Source organism: Lissotriton helveticus, chromosome 6 (assembly GCF_964261635.1).
Source record: "Lissotriton helveticus chromosome 6, aLisHel1.1, whole genome shotgun sequence".
Taxonomy (NCBI): domain Eukaryota; kingdom Metazoa; phylum Chordata; class Amphibia; order Caudata; family Salamandridae; genus Lissotriton; species Lissotriton helveticus.
In genome coordinates, this window is record NC_136067.1 from 690,631,276 (window position 1) to 690,653,787 (window position 22,512).

General features: G+C 46.8%; 1 protein-coding gene across 1 annotated transcript in view; it reads left to right on the forward strand.

Annotated features, from left to right (window-relative positions):
* The first annotated feature begins 1,271 nt into the window (after positions 1-1,271).
* LOC144762458 (thyroid hormone receptor-associated protein 3-like) overlaps positions 1,272-22,512 on the forward strand; it is a 32,814-nt gene continuing 11,573 nt past the window's right edge. Inside the window, exon 1 of the mRNA XM_078647652.1 lies at positions 1,272-1,367. Within this exon, the coding sequence (XP_078503778.1) occupies positions 1,272-1,367 (96 nt within the window). The remainder of the gene's footprint in view (positions 1,368-22,512) is intronic.

A 22,512-nucleotide genomic window follows, 5' to 3' on the forward strand; every position in this document is an offset into this window, starting at 1 on the left:
CAAGGTGCAGTCATGTTTCTGTATTCTGTGTTTTTTCATAGACCTTAGTGGCTACTGCACGTAGGGCGGTCTTTATTATAGTGGTATAATTGAAGAAAACCCTTGAGAATTGATATCCCATTAGTAGAATTCAACACGACTAGCTCCCAAACTACATGTTCATGGTCATGGTTGGTGAAAAAAGGCTCAGTAGCTTGAGAAGCCTTGGTTAATGCTTGGCACACTTAGCCATGGCATTAATGTTTTGTTACAGATTTCGGGCCTTATTTATGAGAAAGTGACTCAGCGCAGTGCCACAAGCCATATGCCTGCACCTCACTGAGTCACTTTCAAAGCACAGGGATTCCTGTGCTCCCCCCTGCGCTGGTGCACAATTGTCTGCCATGCACTGACACAGGCATCCTTGCACCATGGTGCAAGGTGCCTGCGTTGTGGGGAGATTGTCTGTGTACAGGAAGGGACACCTTCCTCCAAATCGCTCAATCTTCCTGTGCCTAACCAAAAAAATGAATGTGTCATTGTGTAACGCAACTGGTGCTCATGTAAAGCGCTCTGATACCTGATACATTCAGGTCATGTTGGCGCTATAAAAAACTCCGGAAACAAAAAAAAAGAAAAATGTTGCTGGCAGCCATTACAGGACTCTGGGACTTACTCCCCTGTCCTGAAGTGTTAAGTAAAAAAAATATATAAGGGGCCTGCCACCTAGGTCACATGGGGGAACCCAGATGGGACCCCCCCAACCCAAAAAAAAGTAACAATGTTTTCCGTGATCCTGCAGTGCTCCCGTGGGATAAAAACAAAATGGCGGCTGGGGCTGCTTTCTTTCATTATGGGGAGGAGAGCACTCAGCCCATCTCCAAGCCATTATAGGCCCTGGGGACCCCACCCTGGGCCTGAGATCATCAAAAAAGTAGAGGGAGGCCAGTCAGTCACAGTCCCACAGCCATTATAGGCCCCAGGTAGCCCACCCCAGGTGCCAAAATAATCAATAAAGTGGAGGGGGCCACAAAGGCGCCTTTCCCAAGCCATTATAGTCCCTGGGGAGGCTAACCCAGTGCCAAAATTAATAAAAACAAGGAGAAGGGGCTATGCAGCCCCCTCCCTGAGACCATCACAGGCCCCGGTGAGTGCACCCCTGGGGCAGAAATGTCATCAAAAGGGAAGGGAGGTACATCTCTGGCTGGAAGGCCTCCAATTGCCTAAAATTGAATGCTGGCCAGACCGAGGTCATTATATTTGGGAACAACCCCAACATCTGGACACCTGACATGTCGCCTTTAGTTATGGGAAAGTTACCAGCCCCCTCAGGTAAAGCTAAAAATCTGGATGTGATCATGGATCAGAAACTTGATTTCGGGGACCAGGTTAGCGGAGTTGTGTCTACCTGCTTCTATATCCTTAGGATATTGAGAAAAATCAATTTTTTTTCTTCCAGCTGATGGCTTCAGGACAGCAGTCTCAGCCCTCATTTTGTCGCGCTTAGACTACTGCAACAGTTTGTACCTGAATTTGAAAATAAAACATCTGTACAGACTACAGCTTGTACAAAATGCAGCGGTGAGACTGCTAATAGGCATACCAAGGTTTGCCTCTGCAACTACATTGGCTTCCAGTAACAAGACGAGCACAATTTAAAGCTCTATGCACGATCTTTAAAGCACTGAGGGGCAGTGGCCCAGAGTTTTTGAGCAGGTGCTTTGAATGGTATGTTCTGGGTAGAGCGTTGTGCTCCTCCGAAGGCAGATTAGTAGCTGTGCCCCAAATAAAAAAGGCTAGTTGGGGAGGCAACAGCTTTTCCTACTGTGCTGCAAGGCATCTCAGGAATGCCTCGGAGCTCCTTTCTTTTAGAAAGAAGCTGAAGACATGGTTATTCAGGGAATAGGCCCCCGTTTGTCTCCTGTGAGTCAGAGTGTAGCGCCAGGACACCCTTGGGTATATGTGCGCTTTATAAGCTCCTAATAATAATAATAATAATAATAATAATAATGCAGCCTCTCACCACGTGCATTAAATACGCCCTTGGGACCCCATCCTCCAGGACAGCTACCTTTTTAAAAAGGGAGGGGGCCACATGCCCCCCTCACTGAGCCTTCATTGGCCCTGGGGAAGCCCAGACCCTCTGCTCCTAGGAGATTATTTAAAAGGAAGTTGAACAATTATAACTATTTTGGAAAATGCACCTATGAAGTTGATTTGAAAATTGAAGTATGAGGTGCCTCTGTGTTTGCAAGGGGCAAATAGTATGATTGCTCTGATGCCTGACTTGAAAGTCTGTGTTCATGTACTTGTTTCAGAACTGTGGATGATGTTTACACAGAGACTTCTTAAGGATTTTGGGTGCCCTGGGCCAAACGAATTTTGTGGGCCCCTTTTCAGACCAGCATTCAATTTATGATCCAGTTTCAGCTCTTTCATGCACTCTTTGGCCAGGTCACTAACAGTGCACAGGCACACTGGTCCAAATTCTAAATGTACATCACAAGAAAGGTGGATTTGCTATATCTGATCAGCACATCATTAGATGTCTCTTTGCCTATACACAAGCAATATCATATATCTGTATATCTTAACTATTGAGTGCAGCTTTGTTGTACAATTCTTATACACCTTGTCCTTCTTCGCGCTTAGCTGCTGAGAGCGCGGTTTGTTTAAACTCATGTGATACAGAAGGAAAAAAGAGAAAACTCGGCTGCGAAAGGACGTGTAGGAAAGAACTCTGGTGCTTCTCAATGGAACTTATCATGGCACCAGTGCAGAACTAAAAAGATATTGACCGTGACATTTTGCTGGCTTTTGCAAGAATAGAAATACCATAAGGATTATTGAATACAAAGGTGTTGACAAATGCGGTGCTGAGCATATTGAAAATCTGCCTTGAGGAAGCCCGCAGGGGGCGAAACGCGCGTCGGCTGTGAAGCACTTTATTTTAACGAAATAAAGTCTTAAACTTGTCTACACTACGAGGCTCCATTGTATTGAAAAGGAGTGTTTGTGCAAAAAATTTTTGATTGAAATATTGATGCTAAATGCACAAGGATTAGAGAGACTGAACTAGATGTGCGCTGGTGTCTTGTTTTTTCACAAATTTTAAATGTGTTTACATCTCCTATTCAGAGACCACGTGTGTTTTCAATATTGTAATACAGCAGCCGCTTAATAATATTATGCAAATAATCTCTGTGACATCTTTCCATTTCTCATATATAAGGTCCTGTTTTGATCAAAAACAACTTTTTAATGGATGTTGCATGAATCAAAAACAAAGCATTTATCTGCAAAATGTCTTTAATAGACTCTCACACTTCACCCACATGAAAAATAAATTAAGGGAAAACGGTATTTAAAACAATATGTTTAAGAAGCCTTTAAAGTCATCAAGGCAAGACTGTCTGCAGAACAGATCAGGGTTGGGGGCTCCTGAAAGGCTGGGGCCCTGAGCCAGAGCCCACTTTGCCAATGCCTTAAAACGTCACTGCGTTTACAAACCTACTCTATTGGTCACACGGACCTTCCCTTTTTCCTGGGAAGATTACCTCTTCAAAGGATACTGCATCAAGAGCTGCATGTTGGGTAGCCTATCCCCGTATGTGCTGAGGCTTTCCCAAAGTCATGACCCTTTTTTTAATACTAGGGGCAGATTGTGCTGAATCCTACAAACCTTTTTTTTCACAAAAGATATCCAGACCACACCCCTTTTCCCCTACATTGTAAATGTACTCATGGTGTGGGGTCTTTGCCATAGGAAATTGAAAAATAGACAAAATGTGGCAACATATCGTTTTTAATACAAAATGGATGTTTTCTGACAAGGGCATAAAAAATGCCTTCTGTCTTAGATCCTCCCCTTCTAACTTTTCAGAAGTGGACAGAATTGTAAACAAATAACGTTTTCACCAGAGTTTTCCACTTTTCTAAGCAGTAGTTAATGTTTCCAATATTTGTGGTTTCTGTATACCTGAACGTGTATGAGAAAGAGGTGGGAAACCAATAGAAGAAAAGCTATTAATTTCTGAAAAGTAAATAAAAATCTGAATTCAGCAAGGGGTAATTTGTGTAGATGGTGATTTCTCACAAGGACTAAGAGCCAGATTTATATCTTGGCGGTTGGACCATCTGTCCTCCGAAATTGAGGTTTCAATCTGTCAGTCTAACATGCACAGTATCTCCTGCCTGATTTATATATAGGATAGGAGAACAGCCATCAACCTTGACGAGGTAGTACTTTGCTAGCAGTGGTTCTCCTCTGTCAGCAACATATAATGCTCTGTCATCGGACACTACTCTGTCACTATTGTAGTGACAGTAGACTGTCCGCCAAAATTATATATGTTCATCATGGAGGTGGCTTCGCAGTTGTGTAGCAACAGAGTGAATAGGTCATGGACCTGTTTTTCCATGCTGTATACATTCATGTTGAAAACAGATGCGTAGCTCTCACCACTGAGAAGAATATACAATCTCACCATACCTGCACACTATACTATAAGCACACCTCAGTCAATACCATGATTCTCTGCCTTTCCGGTTGTGAAGCTGCAAAAGATTTGGGATTTGGTTAGGTTGCTGTATACTTTATCAATGTAGGTTTGCTTTGTCCAATATGACATTTAAAAATGTTTTCAGTAGTTTTTACTTACATTTATACATTTCCTACACCATAGCTGGAAGGAATCCCAGATCTTCATACACAGAATTAACAATCAAGGTGGATGAGCTAATTAGAGTAGAGCCACCCTTGTTTGCAGGTCTTGTACAAAGCTCCAGAATGGGGGTTGGGAGCACACTGCCTCACAGTCCCAGCACAGTTCGCCCCTTTGCATCCTGGTAAATGCAGTACACAGTTCAAACTTACTTCAAAATTAGCTGGAGTTTTTCACCAAAGTTGGTGCAGACATTGCTGTATATCTCTAGACACATGTTTCTGGGTTGAGCCTGTCTTCAGTAGAGAGCAGCAGTATTAGGGAGCAACGAAAAATCATCTGGGGTTGCTGGAAATGCTGCCAAGTTTCTCTCAGGTCACAGTGTACATAATTGGTGAATTGTGAAATCACAAAAAAGATTACATTGATAAAGCAAAAAGTTTGAAAATAAAATGTATTTAATATCTCCGGTTATCAGTGATAAGTGGTCATGTGCCGTTGTATAACTCTTGTTTAGAAAGAATTATCAGTATTGGCATTTTCATTGTTTTGCTGTTGAATGGGCTCCACCTTACTGATTAGAGTCAAACCCATTGTTGTTCTGCCTTTAGTTAGTAAAGCGCGGTGCGGGGAAGATTGTGGGCTTTTGTTTAAGTATCCGTGTCCCTGGAAACTTAAACAAAAGTTGTCAACAGGCTCAGTGTCCAGAGTGCTGCTTAGTTTCTAATTGCCGCCACTTTTGTTGTCAGGGATCTGGCTATAGTTTTCCTACTTGAATATGCATTTCATCGACGGGAGCAAGAATTTAGAATATATGGACTTTGGGCAAATTCTAAAAGCCTGAAGGTACAGTTTCTTTGTGTATTATTTCAATCTTTTGGAGTATAATTTTGATTAATTACAATAATGCATAAAACAAGCTCACTCAAAATACATTATTAATCAATTAAGCCTAAAATCTAACATACATACATAATTATTTAGTACAACATCTAAACAGATTTCATTAAAATGGTTATCATTTTATTTTCTTGCCCAATGCAATCTGGAATTTGAGCCGCTCAGGAAAGCATAATTTCTTCAACTCGTGATAGGCTATGTTGCCGGCATATGTTAAGGTACCATGGGGTGACTATGGGATTCCTCGCATTTTGCTTTTATTTGGTTTGAGTGGGACTACATTCTTCCAGATCTCAATGGCAGGGCAAGATAACAGACACAGCGGAGTGCCTATATTCTTAGCTAACTATTTTTTGTATGTTAGCAAAGTGTAAACATAGATGAAGACACTCAAAAACACGGTTGAGTATAGGTAAAGACTCCCATTTCCTGCTGCGAGTGCTGGAGCTTGCCTTGTATGTCCAGACCTTGCAATTCATGGATGCCCACAATTTACTGAGGGGGGTGGCATTATCCCAGGGTTAGACATCATCGTGCCATAGATTCCTGCAGCTGCCACCATTTTGCTTGAGCTAGTTTTATTCAAATGATAGGCACCATCATACCATGGATTCCCTCAACTTGCAAAGAATTATCAACATAATGCCAGCGCCGTCTTTATACTGGAAATGCTCCAGTCACATACATTGAGGCATGCGCACCCATACTCTGGCACACGCACTCTCACTAACTGTATTAAAGTAGTTACTCTGCGAGGCTGCAGATCATATAGTGCAAGCTGCACCCCCTCTCTCTAGTGGTACCTACAGCATAGCAGGAGGTATGGGGTCAAAAATGCAGAGCTTGAATTCTAGCTAGTCACTTTGTGGTTTGAGACGTGTAGTGGTTGGCTGTTATTTAGGCATCTATTTTAGTATTTGAGGAACTCCCTTGAATAGGCCGCCCAACTGTGCCTTGGTCAGTGTTTTGTTTAAACTTATCTGCAAGTAAAACATTATTGAAGGTTATTCCTCTTGATGCTGATTTCTAAATTTAGGCCGAATTTTTTTATATACTGTTCAAAAACACCCTTAAGATCTTACAATCAAAAGCTATGTTACCCTTCCGCTCTGGTGGTCTGTCGCAGGTTTTCTGCCATTGCAATGGAGTGGAACTGCAGCACTTTGATAGTTAATAGCTCACTGTTCTACATTAGGATTTAAACTTATAAACTGCAAGTAACAAAAGGGGCTGTCTAACAGAAGCAGTAATGCACTGACCTATTCAAATTGCATGCAATTTGTGATCTGCATGATTCACAAGCTTCTTTACATCAGGCATTTTAACCTCCTTCCACACAAGCTTTTGATGGATTGGGTGCTGCTCAGTCCTCTTTATGAATTTTCTTGTTCACCCACCTCAACCATTTGCACAGTTTGAATGCCAGGGAAAAGCTGCATCACAGAAGGTGTAACACAAAAAGCAGATTTATAGACCAGTCAAAGATAATAGAAGCTAATAATGAAGCACATGGGCACGTGCCTGTTTGGTCTAGACTGGGTTACCAGGTAATTATTTGGTAATTTTTCCTATTGGGGTCCCTAGACCGGTCCCATTCATAGTTTATACCTCTTCGAGCGTTTGTGGACGATCTTGTCTTCAATTGTAGGTTTCCAGTCTGTAAGGTATTTGGATTTGAGTGGTCAGGTGTGAGTAGCCACAAAGACAAGGTAATTCTGTTTACGTTCCTCGTTGGGTTGGGGGTTGCCTGGTAAATAGATTCCCAATCTGCACCCCTTTTCTTTTACAGTTTTGTGAGACCGTACTATGGATACAATTACACAGGCAGACGTGAGTACAGGCAGAACAAACAGGTAATTGTTTGGTAGAGTTAAACTGTGGTGCATCTTGTACATTGTGGTATGATATACTTATATATGTTTTCTTCTGTTGCAGGTTTTGCAGACAGAAAGAACCCCACACATTTGAACGGGTGTACGTGAATTCAAGCAGAACAGATAATAGTTTTTTAGAGTTAAACTGTGGTGCTTCTTGTACATTGTAGTATTATATACTTACCCATGTTTTCTTCTGTTGCAGGTTTTGCAGATAGTACCCCACACATTTAAACGTGCGTACGTGAATACAAGCAGAACAGGTAATTGTTTAGTAGAGTTAAACTGTGGTGCATCTTGTACATTGTAGTATAACATACTTCCCCATGTTTTCTTCTGGTGCAGGTATTGCAGATAGTACCCCACACATTTGAACAGGTGTACAGAACAGCCGCCTGAAACTGAACTCAGACACGACGGAAGTCCTCATCCTGGGACCATCGCCCTCCGCCTGGGACGACTCCTGGTGGCCCCCCGCCCTGGGCGCCACTCCCAAGCCAACAGACCACGCACGCAACCTGGGCTTCATCCTGGACTCCTCCCTCTCAATGACCAGACAAGTCGACGCCATCTCCTCATCATGCTTCAACACCCTACGCATGCTCCGCAAGATCTTCCGATGGATCCCGACCGGGGAAACCAGGAAGACGGTCACCCATGCACTCGTCACCAGCCGACTGGACTACGGAAACACCCTCTTCGCCGGAACCAAAGCCAAGCTACAGAAAAGACTCCAACGCATCCAGAACGCCTCCGCCCGACTCATCCTGGACATCCCCCGACGCAGCCACATCTCCGGCCACCTGAGAGACTTGCACTGGCTCCCCGTCAGCAAGAGGATCACGTTCAGGCTCCTTACCCACGCACACAAGTCTCTCCACGACCTGGGCCCCAAGTACCTCAACGACCGCCTGACCTTCTACACGCCCACCCGCCAGCTACGTTCTACTAGCCTCGCCCTCGCCGCCGTACCACGCATCCGAAGAGCCACCGCCGGAGGAAGATCCTTCTCCTACCTGGCGGCCAAGACATGGAACTCCCTCCCCATCCACCTTCGGCTGACCCAGGACCATCTCGCCTTCAGGAGACAACTCAAGACCTGGCTGTTCGAGCAGTAGCGGACCCCTTCCCCCAAGCGCCTTGAGACCCTTCCGGGTGAGTAGTGCGCTATACAAATGTTATGATTGATTGATTGATTGAAGCAGAACAGGTAATTGTTTGTTAGAGTTAAACTGTGGTGCATCATGTACATTGTAGTATTATATAATTATCCATGTTTACCTCTGTTGCAGGTTTTGCAGATAGTACCCCACATATTTAAACAGCTGTACGTGAGTTCAAGCAGAACAGGTAATTGTTTGGTAGAGTTAAATTGTGGTGCATCTTGTACTTTGTAGTATAATATACTTACCCATGTTTTCTTCTAATGCAGGTTTTGCAGACAAAACCCTACACATTTAGACGGGTGTACGTGAGTTCAAGCAGAACAGGTAATTGTTTGGTAGAGTTAAACTGTGGTGCATCTTGTACATTGTAGTATAACAACAGATTGCGTTCATGAGCTTAGGCGTCAACGTAGGCCATGTTCAAATCGGCAGGCATGGAAATTTCCAAGCACAAAGCTGTACCTTCTGCAGAGTGCGATGCTTCACCACAAAGGAAGAAATGTTGCCTTGTTTTTAAGGAAGAGTGGATGAAAGAAATTGTGGAGGCTGAGACGCAGAAATCACGAAGCAAGGTTCGCGTGCAACTTGGGGAACTATTTCAATACAGTCCAGACGTGGGCTTGATTTGCAAAGCATGTGCCGAAGCCAAGATTGTTGGGGACTTTTCTACAGGGAAGAAATGGAGTGTTGGCTGGAAACTGGTTTACCTGAAACGCCATCTAATTAGCAAAGTTCAGGAGTCTGCCATGCTGATATTGAGAAACAGAAGTGCTGCTACTAGGTTTGGTATTGGAGCACGGGCAATGCTGACAGAAACTGCCACTGACAAAGCAAATTGACTGGAAGTACTTGAATATCAAAGATCCCTGCCTGATGAGATAAAGATTCTCATCAACATCGTGTTGCTGGCAGTCAAGATGAATACTTCAATGTTTTCTGTACAAGACATCCATGACCACCTATCTTTGTATGTGAAGATACCAGACAGCTGGAGGAGCAAGAACTATGCCTTTGAGTTCCTTGAGGCCATCAATAGTGTGATGCACAGTGAAGGTATGGGAGAACATCGTAACGCTTTGTATCACACATTGATAATTGATGAGAGCACAGATATTTCTGTTACAAAAATGCTCATCCTGTACTTCAAGTTCCGACCTGTAGCCTCAACGGAGCACAAAGCACTGTTTGGGGGCATAGTGAAGCTGACTAGTTGTAAAGCTGAGGCTATCACTACTGCTGTGAAAGAATTCTGCACTGCTAATGAATTGGACCTCATGAAAATGGTCATGTTCACATCCGATGGTGTGTCTGTGATGCTGGGTAAAAATAATGGTGTTGCTATTCGCCTTAAACAATCCATTCCCCATCTAGTTAAGCAGCATTGTGTCGCTCATCGAGAGGATTTCAAAGTTGATGATGCCTGGAAGAGGGTTCCATTGATTAAAGAGATGGAGACAATATTGAGGACTGTCTACACTGTGTTCTCCAGATCTACTGCAAGGAAGTCCAAGCTGGATGAAATGGCGTTGGTCACTGATTGTGAAGTGGTCTCTTTTCGAACATTGAAGGAAGTCTGGTTGCTTTCAAGGCATTTTGCAGTTGGTGCACTAATTCAGAATCGCCAGGCTGTTCTTAAGTACTTTGAGCATGAGAAAGTTGAGGAGAATGATCCAGTTGCTAAACACTGTTACTAAAAGCTATCTGACTCAAAGTACCATGGGGCATATTATCAAGGACAGGCGATACATTATCGCCGCTTTTATCGGCAGGAAACTGCTGATAAAGCGGCGATAATGGGCTTGATAATATGCTCTATGAATTCCAATCGAAGCCCATGTTAGATGTGTCCTTGATAATATGCCCCCATATTTCCCTTGCAGTACTTAATGACAGTACTGGGTGAATTTGCATCTTTGTGCAAACTGTTCCAAAAAAGCTCTTTGACTACTGTTGAAGCTGTACAGTATGCAAGAGCAAAGACTGGCCAACATAAGGAACAGTTTTTGGGGAAAACTGTCTTTTGGAGCAGCAATGTCAGAGGTCTGATGGTTTTGTACAAGGAAAGGCAAGTGTTTTACAGTGGGCCTATTTTGTCTTTTGTTTCCCTTCTTTGTGAGCACATGCAAAAACGGTTCCCTGAAGATGAATTGAAAGAATGGGCAAGTTTTGAAATCCAGGCAATAGCAACACAATCACATTTTGATTTTGGGAGTTAGAATATACAAAGACTTGTTAGAAGTATAAAAATGTCTTTGTCCTGGGTGATTGTGAAACACCAGAAGATGTTGTTCGACAATACCGAGACTATAAATATGTGGTGGAAGAACATGTAAAGGGTGGGTTCTTTACCACCTTTCAAGACATGGTGAATTTTACTGTACGCAATGCTGCTCAGTATAGTGTGGTGTCTCAGCTTGTTGATATCTGCGCAACATGTCAAGCATCTAGTGCAGATTGTGAACGAGGATTCAGCCTCATAAATACTATCAAGAGTAAATTGAGGAATAGACTAGAGCAGAAGCATTTGGATATGCTGGTGAGGACAAAGGCCTACCTCCTGAATGGGAAAGTTGACCTCAATAGAGTTTATCAGCACTGGAAAAATGGCAAGGATCGCAGTGAGAAGCAACCCTGTCACCCATCTAGTGATGCCACTTGACGTGTCTGAACAGCCCTCTTCCACAGTACATGTTTGCCTGGATATCAGAGTTTTACAAATTATCTCTGGCGGGATAGTCCAACATTACTCAGTAGCTTTCACATCAAATTGTAAATATGTTATGTAATTTTGTAACTCATTGTATATATGTCATATTGTATAGGCTCTCAACAATTCCCCACCCAATCAACAGTGCTCCAGTTAAGAATATTTGGTAAAATCTTATGATGGTAAGACCGTTGGAGTCTTGTGCTTTTCTAAACCTGCAGTGTGCTTGACTGTGTAACCTATTCATATCAGGGCGTGTTAATCCAATTTGCAACCCAACCTTAGGACCCTTAACGTGGCGCTGTATGTGTGAAAATGCACCATCTTTTCACTTATTTAAGTAAACGTTTGGAGTGACATTTGGCATTGCACTCATACGCGGTCTGGTTCCTGGGGCACATAGACATGGTTGCAGCGCACAGAGACCCTCCAATGCCGCACACAGTGGAAAGAAATTAGAGCGAACATTGCTTACGTTGCGGCCATCTTAACACTATAAAGCAATTGTCAAGTTTCCATATTGGACAAAAGCTTATACTTATTATCTATTACCAAGAGGGGTTGTTAAGAGTGTATTTTCAATTTATAAGTCTAAGTCGTGCTTGGCAGGGATTCCGCTGGTCTTGGAACTGTAGTGATTAAAACAGTTAAATTATCGTTGATGAGGAATGCCCTCTATGTGTGTTTTTGCAGCTCTCTATTCGTATTATACCATGTCATCCTGAAAGTAACAAGATATTTACAAGATAATAGGAGGATTAAGAGGAGGATTAGCTTTGTATGATCAGGTAGTTCCGTTCTGCAGTGTGGAAATAGGTCTAGCAATTGGAACAATGTCTATGTGGACTGTTCAGTACAAAATGTTACTTCCTTCGTTAGGTGTTTTCATCCAGAACTGCTGTTGGTTCTTTATGAGGAAGACAGGGTGGAGCAACTCAAATCACATCACAATGTAAGAAGATCTCATGTGTCCTTTCCTGGGCTGATATAGTCTAATCTTTGAATGGAGTATCTATATCTCTTGCCTAGGAATGTCATCTTTCCCCCCAATGGTGTTGGAGGAAAGGCGAAAGATCCATTGATGTTTTTTTCTGAACAATACTTGCTTATTCATATTAGGATATGTGCAGGAACTGGGGTCTCCAATCCCACAGGGGGTAGCTTGGCGTGAGCAGGTGGGCACCTGAAAGCTTAGGTATAAAGTGACCATACAGCACACACATCCACAGAGCCAGTGAGCGCACACAATGACTGACACCCCACCAGTTAGGTTGAGTCAAATCACTAAGCTTTATCTAGATCGAGGTTCAGGAGGGTAATCATTCATGGTAATCAGTAATCAATTCAGTATCCTTTCACAAGCTTATTTCATTAGACAGGGGGAAAAACATTTCATAAAACATGAATAAACATTTCCTTATGTAAAGCAACCATTTCATTCAAGGAATAAACGTTTCATTACTCAGCAATAACCATTTCATTGAGTGACTAAAGGCATTCAGGAAACACTGAAGGCAGGAGTATAAAACATTCCATTAAAGATCAGGTAACATCTCATCAGGCGAAGCCAACATTTCATTAGGCCTAAATAACCATTGCATTAGGCAGAAATTAACTTATCACTGTGTAGGGGTAAACATTTCATTGAGAGTCAGGAAGAAACAGGTATAAGCCCTCCATTCTCCACACGTAGCACATGCCCACAGCAGTGTTATCCTTGGGACCTGCCTAGGGGCAGGTTTGAACACAGTCCCCCCAACACGGGGTTAACCCTACTAAGTTCAGGCCCCGAATGCTCTTACAGGGCTCTCCACTCAATACAGGACTCCTGCCCAGTTCCAGGAGTCCTGCAGGCACAACGGGGGCCAAGGGGGCCCAACCACAGTCTCCCTCAGGGAGGGGCAAACTCGGGGCCTCCCTCCGGCCTTCCGCCCTCCTTCATGCAGGGTTTACCTTTTTCTTCGCCCCCCTCGGGCCCTTGCGGCGATCTCCGGGAAAGGGGGAGGGCTCTCGCTCTTCCCAGAGCCCTCCAGTGTCCCGGGGCTCTCGCTGGGCTGGTGGTGGTGGGCGGAGGCTCCTGGGCTCGTCTCGAGCCCCCGCGCCGGTGTCTCTCCCGGTCCCAGGCCTCCTTTGGCCGGGCAGAGCCCGGGGTCCAATGAGGAGCGGGGGCGCAGCGGCGGAGACCCAATGAGCGTGCGGCGGGGGCGGAGTCTCCGTTGATGCCTCCGTCACGTTAGGCGGGCAGAGTCTTCCAGGCCTAGTGCGGCCTAGTCGTAGTTTGCGGCGGCTTCCCCAAGGCTCCGGGGACCGCCGCAGGGACCCCACACAGTCGGGTCGGGCGCAGATCACAGCAACACGGCGGCGGCCCTCTCCTGGCACCGGGGGCCGCCGGGGCAGATGATGGTGATGCCGGCGCCACTAAGAGTGCTGAGCCACAGCGGGGGCAGCCAGGCTCAGAGGGTCCCCCGCACTATAGCGGTAAGTCAGGCGGCGCTTTTAGGCACAGCGCGCTTCACAGCAGGATGGCGTTTGCGGCGCCTCGGGGGACACAGCGCCGGGGTACAAGTTGGAGCACAGTAGGAGAGGGCTGGGTAGGTAATGCAGGCAATGTAGCAGTCCCAGCAATCAGGCAGGTCAGTGTTCCAGCGCCAAGAAGGGAGAGCGCTTATCAGGCAGTCCAGGCAGTTTAGCAGGGGAGATGACGCAGGACAGCGCAGGGGCACAGGTTAAGACCAAGGGGGCAGAGATGGCACAGCCTAGTACCTGGTTGATCCCCAGTAGTCCTTGTGGGCACAGATGAGTGGTCTTCTCAGCGCTAGATGGTTTCTGCGCCCTTTAGAAGTAGATTCTTGGAGGGGGGTTGAGTTGGAGGCGGAGGGCAGAGGGTCTCAGCAGGTCACTGCAGATGGTCCCTGGGTTCCCCTCTCGCCGGGCCAGATCAGTGGGCTAGTCCAGTGTTCCTCACTCAGCTTGGTGGGCAGCGCCTAAGCCCTGTCACCCCCAGTGGTATAGGTCCCTGTCTAGGCCCTACCGCCTAAGTCTCCTGCGTAGGTTCCCCCAGGTCAGTGATGCCCCAACTGACTAAAAAGTTTCCCTCCTTTCCTTATATATGCCCAGGTCAGGTGACTACACTCTAAGGCGGCAAAAGCAGACCCCTCCCCTGTTCTGGAAGGTTCCAGGAGCTTCCCTACTCTAGCTATGGGAGAAAAAGGCGGGTTGGTGTTCTTATCTTATCTTATCTTATCTTATTCGGGATTTGTTAAGCGCACGGTCACCCAGGGGTTTCATGGCGCTGAGAAACAGATGGTGACTAAAGAGACAGATGGTAACAAAGCTCTAACCGTGCGCTTGTTTGAATAGCCAGGTCTTCAGGGCTCTCCTGAATTCTACTAGCTTGGTGCAGTTCCGAATAGACAGGGGAAAGGAGTTCCAAATTTTAGGGGCGAGGTAGGCGAAACAAGATCCACCTAGTCGTTTCTTTTTAAACATGGGCAGCGAGAGAAAGGACAAGTGGGCTGAGCGAAGATCCCGGGTCGGTTCGTATTTATTTATAAGATGATTGACGAACTTGGGGCTTTTGCCGTAGAGGGCTTTGAAGGTTATGCAGCCTACCTTAAAGGTGATCCGTTGGGCTATAGGGAGCCAATGGAGGGAGGCTAGCAGGGGTTTGGCCGACTTCCTGCGAGTGCTCTTAAATATTAATCTGGCCGCTTGATTTTGAGCAATCTGCATGCGTTTAACGAGGGCGAGGGGTAGGCCCAAATAGATGGAGTTGGAAAAGTCCAGTCGTGAAAGGACCAAGGCGATTACCACCTGAATGAGAGCAGAATGAGTCAGCAAATGAGCTATTTTTTTGATCTTTCTTAACTGAAAAAAGCAGGAAGAGATCACTGTTCCGACCTGGGTTTTCAATGAGAGGTCGGAGCAGAGAGTGACCCCGAGGCTTTTCACTGACTGAGAGGTGGAGGGAGGGGTGCCCATCGAGGCTGGCCAGAAGTGGGGGCCCCAGCTTAAAGCGCTGTTACCGGGGAGTACAAGCTCGGTCTTTCCTGGGTTGAGCTTAAGATGGCTTTGGTCCATCCAGCTCTGGATGTGCAGCATGGTGGTTTGGAATTCCTTAGTAGAGTCCGTAGAGTTGAAAGGGAATATCAGCTGTAAATCGTCCGCGTAGTTGTAGATGGTGACTTTTCTGTGTTTCAGAAAGTGCAATAGCGGTTTGAGATATAAGTTGAAAAGGAGGGGGGATAATGAGGAGCCCTGTGGGACACCGCAAGAGGTGGAGAGTTTGGGTGCTATAAAGTTCTCCAGCTTTACTGCCTGGGATCTGTCCGTTAGAAAGGACTTAATCCAGTCAAGGGCTGCGCCGTTGAGGCCGGCTTGTTCGACACGGTGTAATAAGATGGTGTGATCCACCGTGTCGAACGCAGCCGACAGGTCGAGGAGTACGAGGGCTTGGTGAATTCCATTGTCGGCGTTGGTCCTTAGAGTATTCTGGACAGCGAGGATTACCGCCTCGGTGGAGTGTGCCTGGCGGAACCCGGCTTGGTTAGGCTCCAGGTAGTCGGATGTTTCTATAAAATTGGATATGCAGATGGTAACATGGGCTTCGAGCAGTTTGGTGCCATAGGGGAGAAGGGATATGGGGCGGTAATTGGAGAGATTGGAGGGATCAGCCCCCTGTTTCTTAATAAGAGGGACTAAAGTAGCATCTTTAAATGAGTTGGGGACTATTCCTTGTAGTAGGGATGTGTTCAAAAGGGGGAGTATGCCTTGAGGTAGTGTGGTATAGACTTCCTTCAGTATATGCGGAGGGCAGGGATCATTGGGGGACCCAGATTTTACACGGTTCATCAGTTCCAGCAATTTGGGTGGATCGATGGAGGGGATTTCCTGGAGTGTGTGTGAGTTACTGCTAATGTCCGGGTTGTCTACCATGACATGGTTAGTATGAATACTATTTTTTATGGTGTCGATCTTCTCCTTAAAGAAATCATTGAGCCGGTTGCACATCATTTGGGATGGTGATTGAGAGGAAGAGGTTCTAGAGTCGTTACACAGATCATTTACGACTCTGAAGATTTCTCTCGATTTATTTTGAGCATTAGAGATTTTTTCAGAGAAAAAGGCTGCTTTGGCAGATAGGATAGCGCTCTTGTAATTTGTACGAGCTGTTGTGTAAGATGCTCTATCTTCTTGGTGGTAGCCATGCCTCCATTTCCTTTCCAGTTGGCGAAGTTCTAATTTTTGTTTTTTTAGATCGACAGAGAACCACCTGTGGGCATCCATGCGGCGGGCGCGGGCGAATCTGGTTAAGGGAACATGTTCGTTGCATGCAGATAGAAGCCACTCGGTGTGTGCCTTATCCATAGAATTGATATCAGGGGCCGAAGGGGGATAGAGTTAGTCAGGGTGGATAGGAAATCTTGGAGGGTTAGAGATCTCCATTTCCTGGCTAACCCTCCCAAGGGCGCATGATTTTTAGGATTGCCTTGAGAGGTAATGGAGAATTTTAGAAGATGGTGGTCAGACCATATGCATGGTAAGGCCGTAGGGCTGGAGGTAGGAATATTATGAGACCAGATGTGGTCCAAAATATGTCCTTTTTCGTGGGTGGGGATCAAGACGTGTTGACGGAAGTTTAGATTAGAGAGGAGCTCAAAAAGTTCTGTAGCATGAGGTCCGGCTTCCAGACTATTATACCAATAGTTTAGATCTCCTATTACCATGACTTTATCGTAGTCAACGACTAAGCCGGCCAATTGCTCAGACAGGGAGACTGGGAAGGAGGGCATAGATGTAGGCGGTCGGTAAATCAGTGCTAGCACCATGGTTCCTATATCAGTGTTAGATTTGAGAACTAAGTTTTCAGTTTCTGATAAGTCTAGAGAGGGTAGAGTGGTGAACGTGTGGTCTTTGTGGATGATGGCGGCGACGCCACCTCCAGATTTTCCTGATTTTCTGTTTGCTGACAGGATGTAGTAGTCAGCTGGTAGGACAGTGAGGATGTCTGGTAGGGAGTCTGCGGTGAGCCATGTCTCGGAGACAAATAGTATGTCTGGTCTGTCTGACTTGAGTAGTAGAAAGATGTCTAGTTGGTGTTTGACCAGGGATCTGGTATTCAGATAAAGACAGCGGAGGGTCATAGTCTTGGGACTGGAGAGAGGCTTGGAAGGGTTAGGGCTTTGAGGTAAGATGGAGGATGGCTCTAGCATATGATGGTAAGGATAGATGTTGTTAGCCTTGAGGCGAGCGAGTGTGGTCGGATCAACAGAGGGAAGACTAGTGTTCTGTAGAGAATGCAGTTCAAGGGAGGAGTACCTAATGAGTTCTCCATTCTGCCTGGTCCCTGGGCCCGTCCAGGCACGGACGGGCGCAGACGTGCTTGCCTTAGGCGCGCCTTCGGCGCGCAAACGGCGCTCCCGCTGCGCTCGTCCGCTGCGCTTGCGTGGGAAGCACATTTGGGGAGAGGGGGGGTGGGCGTGGCCTAACGGGTGGGCGTGGCCTCGCGCTAGCGATGGCGGCCGTGAAATCTGATGCAAGGAACAGCGCTAGATCCGCTGTTTGTGTGGTGCTTGCAGAGAAATAAAATACAGAGAGGATCTCTGGATAAGATACAAAGTTTTAAAGTATGAAAACAACACAAGATAAGCAGTTTATAAAAACGAGTCACACCACCTCCGGCTTCCGCCTCAGAGATCTTAAGTTTCTATGGGCGCGCTTTGCAACAATGTTTAAGGGTCCCAGTCAGCTCATGGCTACTAGGGTGCTATTAAAAAGACCACTCCGCAGTAGCTGGGGCCTGTGGCAGCCATGTTCGAAGAAGAGAGCACCTGCACCTTAGCATTGATTAGCAATGGGAAGGCGCTCGGAGACCTAAGGCCAACGAAAAAGAGGGTGGAAAAAATGAGGCAAGGGCGAAAAAAACAGGGAAAGACTACCCTAGGGCTGACAGGTCTAACAATGTGTTTCTAGTATGATCCAGCATAGGTCATCTGGTGTGTGACCCCTAGTCAGGAAGTGTATACTCATTTTTGTGTTGCACTTTTTGCAGCGAATAGTACTGCGATGTTTGTTAATTCTTAGTTTAATGGGACGTGTGGTCATTCCTACATACTGTTTTTCACATGGACAGGTGATGTGATAGACACAGTTTTTGGTGTTGCAGTTTGTATGTACTTTTAGAGTCCATACCCAGTCCGTCCTGAGCTGTACCTCTCTGCTGGTAATGGTGGAAGCACAAGCTACACATGAACCACAAGGAAAATGACCTACCGTTGGGTTGTCTCACCAACGGTTCCAGCGTTCATCGAGGCCGGGCTTTGCTCCGCCGCAACACCAGCAGCAAAGGGCCGGGCCTTGCTCTGCCTGCTACCCGGCCGGGCTTGGCTCCGCCGGGTCCCTCCCACCACCAGTGACGCCCTGAGCAGCGCCAGGAGGTGCATAAAGGCAGCGCCGGTGCAGAGTCAAGTGGGGTTGTCTCACCAACGGTTCCAGCGTTCATCGAGGCCGGGCTTTGCTCCGCCGCAGCACCAGCAGCAAAGGGCCGGGCCTTGCTCCGCCTGCTCCCCGGCCGGGCTTGGCTCCGCCGGGTCCCTCCCACGACCAGTGACGCCCTGAGCAGCGCCAGGAGGCGCATAAAGGCAACTTCGGTCCCTCATCCCGCGGGACGCGCGTGGGCGCGCGCCGGGAGAAGCCCGGGACAAGGGCGGGGCCGTCTGCGGCCATCAGAGGCCAGAAGAGGCCGGGCTGGGCCATGGACTTTGGCTCCATTTCTTCCGGACCCTTCTATTCTGTGAGATATATACTCTAAAGTTTTTAACCTTTATGCAGTGTGGTCCCTTTGTGATGCACTTGATGTAGAAGTAGTTTCTGGGTGACTTTTTCTTGCTACAACAGTTCCTGTGGTATAAATTTTGAAGTGCCTCAGTATTCCTAAAATGTCGAAACTTAAGTCGGCAAAAGCATCGACTGAGACCAGGACAATGGATAACTATCTAGTCAAGGTGGTTAGTAAAATTAACAAAGAAAGGCGACTTTCTTTAAATAGGGTAAGCCCCACGGCCTCACCTACAAGCCCGAAATCCCCTCCAGTTTCCCCAGTCCCAGCGGATAGTTGTAATGAAGATCCGATTGCAATTACTATCAAGGATATATCCTCAGTAGTGATACAGGAAGAGCGGGAAGAATTAGACAAATCTACCCGGTGTTTGACCCCGACTCCCTCTCCTAGGCCTTCGCCTGCCCCATCGCCTAAACGAAGAGTTGTGAGGGCATGTAGGAAGGCACCTGTAAAGTGGGCAGTGCTTAGGAAATAAAAAAAAACAGGGACCATAACTACTAGTTCAGGGTGTGCAACTGAACCCATAAATAATGCTGAGCTCCCTGCTCATATGGAGCTACTGGCAAGCATTATTGAATCAAAATTCGAACTTATGATTAAACCTCTTGTAGTAAAATTAGATCAGGTTACATGAGAGGTTTCTAGATTAGGGGGTCTTCTAAACTCACACATAACCCTGACCAAAACACACAAGTGTGCCAATGTTGGCAATAATGTAATGGGGTCTGTAGGTAGTTCCTGTAAAGGGGGGAATAGGACCATAGACACTACGCAAACTTTATCAGTTACTCAACCACCAATGGCATCAGTCCCTATATCACTTCCACTCTTAGCACCAGTAACTCAACCATCTCCATCGAATCCGGGCTGCCAGAATATAATAGCAGGGGGGAACACTGGAGGGAGAAATGTGCCTAAAAGAAGACCTACAGTTAATCTCCCCCCGGAGTGTGTTCCATACACAGTTGTATTAACAAATGTCCCTGAGGTTGATTCTTATCTTACTGACTCTAGGCTAGAAACACATGCGGCCCTAAAAAATAAATCATTAGCGTGGTTGAATAGGAATTGTGGCTTTCCATTTGCCTTTTCAAATGATATAATTTCTACACGAAGAGTCAGCTAGGTAAATCTAGGAAGGATATTGGGGGGACTGTATTATTATAAACTTTAAGCATCCGCAACATGTTGCCACAGTCCTACTTAGCGGTACAAAAGGGGGTGGTGGTGGACGGAGCATCTGAACCAATCAAACACTCACACCCAGTCAAAAGATCTGGGTTTGATCCATCACCGTTCTTTAGCCCACTCTGCCACCCCAGTTCAGACATGGCTATATGCAAATCAGTCTGACCCTGTGCCTCATGGGAACAGTCCAGCCCGAACTGCCAAGCCATGCCTTCCCTGGACCGGAAACAAGCTTCCGAGGACCGTTTTCTGGCATTCCAGCCTTCTTCAGCCCGGCTTGCTTGAATCCAGTGGCAAAGTGAGCAAGGGACTCACGTCTGAGCATACCCTGCCACACTTATGGCGGCCAAAAGCGGTACAAAAGGGGGGTGGTGATGGACGGAGCATCTGAACCAATCACACACTCACACCCAGTCAAACGATCTGGGTTTGATCCATCACCGTTCTTTAGCCCACTCTGCCACCCCAGTTCAGACATGGCTATATGCAAATCAGTCTGACCCTGTGCCTCATGGGAATAGTCCAGCCCGAACTGCCAAGCCATGCCTCCCCTGGACCGGAAACAAGCTTCCGAGGACCGGTTTCTGGCATCCCAGCCGTCTTCAGCCCGGCTTGCTTGAATCCAGTGGCAAAGTGAGCACGGGAATCACGTCTGGGCATACCCTGCCACACGTATGACGGCCAAAAGCGGTACAAAAGGGGGTGGTGATGGACGGAGCATCTGAACCAATCAAACACTCACACCCAGTCAAAAGATCTGGGTTTGATCCATCACCCTTCTTTAGCCCACTCTGCCACCCCAGTTCAGACATGGCTATATGCAAATCAGTCTGACCCTGTGCCTCATGGGAACAGTCCAGCCCGAACTGCCAAGCCATGCCTTCCCTGGACCGGAAACAAGCTTCCGAGGACCGGTTTCTGGCATTCCAGCCGTCTTCAGCCCGGCTTGCTTGAATCCAGTGGCAAAGTGAGCAAGGGACTCACGTCTGAGCATACCCTGCCACACTTATGGCGGCCAAAAGCGGTACAAAAGGGGGTGGTGATGGACGGAGCATCTGAACCAATCAAACACTCACACCCAGTCAAAAGATCTGGGTTTGATCCATCACCGTTCTTTAGCCCACTCTGCCACCCCAGTTCAGACATGGCTATATGCAAATCAGTCTGACCCTGTGCCTCATGGGAACAGTCCAGCCCGAACTGCCAAGCCATACCTTCCCTGGACCGGAAACAAGCTTCCAAGGACCGGTTTCTGGCATTCCAGCCGTCTTCAGCCCGGCTTGCTTGAATCCAGTGGCAAAGTGAGCAAGGGACTCACGTCTGAGCATACCCTGCCATACTTATGGCGGCCAAAAGCGGTACAAAAGGGGGTGGTGATGGACGGAGCATCTGAACCAATCAAACACTCACACCCAGTCAAAAGACCTGGGTTTGATCCATCACCGTTCTTTAGCCCACTCTGCCACCCCAGTTCAGACATGGCTATATGCAAATCAGTCTGACCCTGTGCCTCATGGGAACAGTCCAGCCCGAACTGCCAAGACATGCCTTCCCTGGACCGGAAACAAGCTTCCGAGGACCGGTTTCTGGCATTCCAGTCGTCTTCAGCCAGGCTGATGAAGGCTGAAAGCCCGAAACCGGTCTTTGGATGCTTGTTTCCAGTCCAGGGAGGACCTGGCTTGGCAGTTCGGGCTGGACTGTTCCCATGGGGCACAGGGTCAAGACTGATTTGCATATAGCTGGGTTCAAACTGGAAAGGCATGGTGAGCAAAAAAACTATGGATTTAGGCCCAGATCTCTGTACTGGGGTGAATGTATGACATTGTTCTGCATTCTGTCCATCACCTGTTGTTTTTGCTTTTGTCACCCCGAGTGGGACGGGTATGCTCAGACGTGAGTCCCGTGCTCTCCATGCCACTGGAATCAAGCTATCCAGGCTGATGAGGGCTGAAAGCCCAAAACCGGTCCTTGGATGCTTGTTTTTAGTCCAGGGAGGACCTGGCTTGGCAGTTCGGGCTGGACTGTTCCCATGGGGCACAGGGTCAAGACTGATTTGCATATAGCTGAGCTCAAACTGGAAAGGCATGGTGAGCAAAAAAACGATGGATTTAGGCCCAGATCTCTGTGCTGGGGTGAATGTATGACATTGTTCTGCATTCTGTCCATCACCTGTTGTTTTTGCTTTTGTCACCCC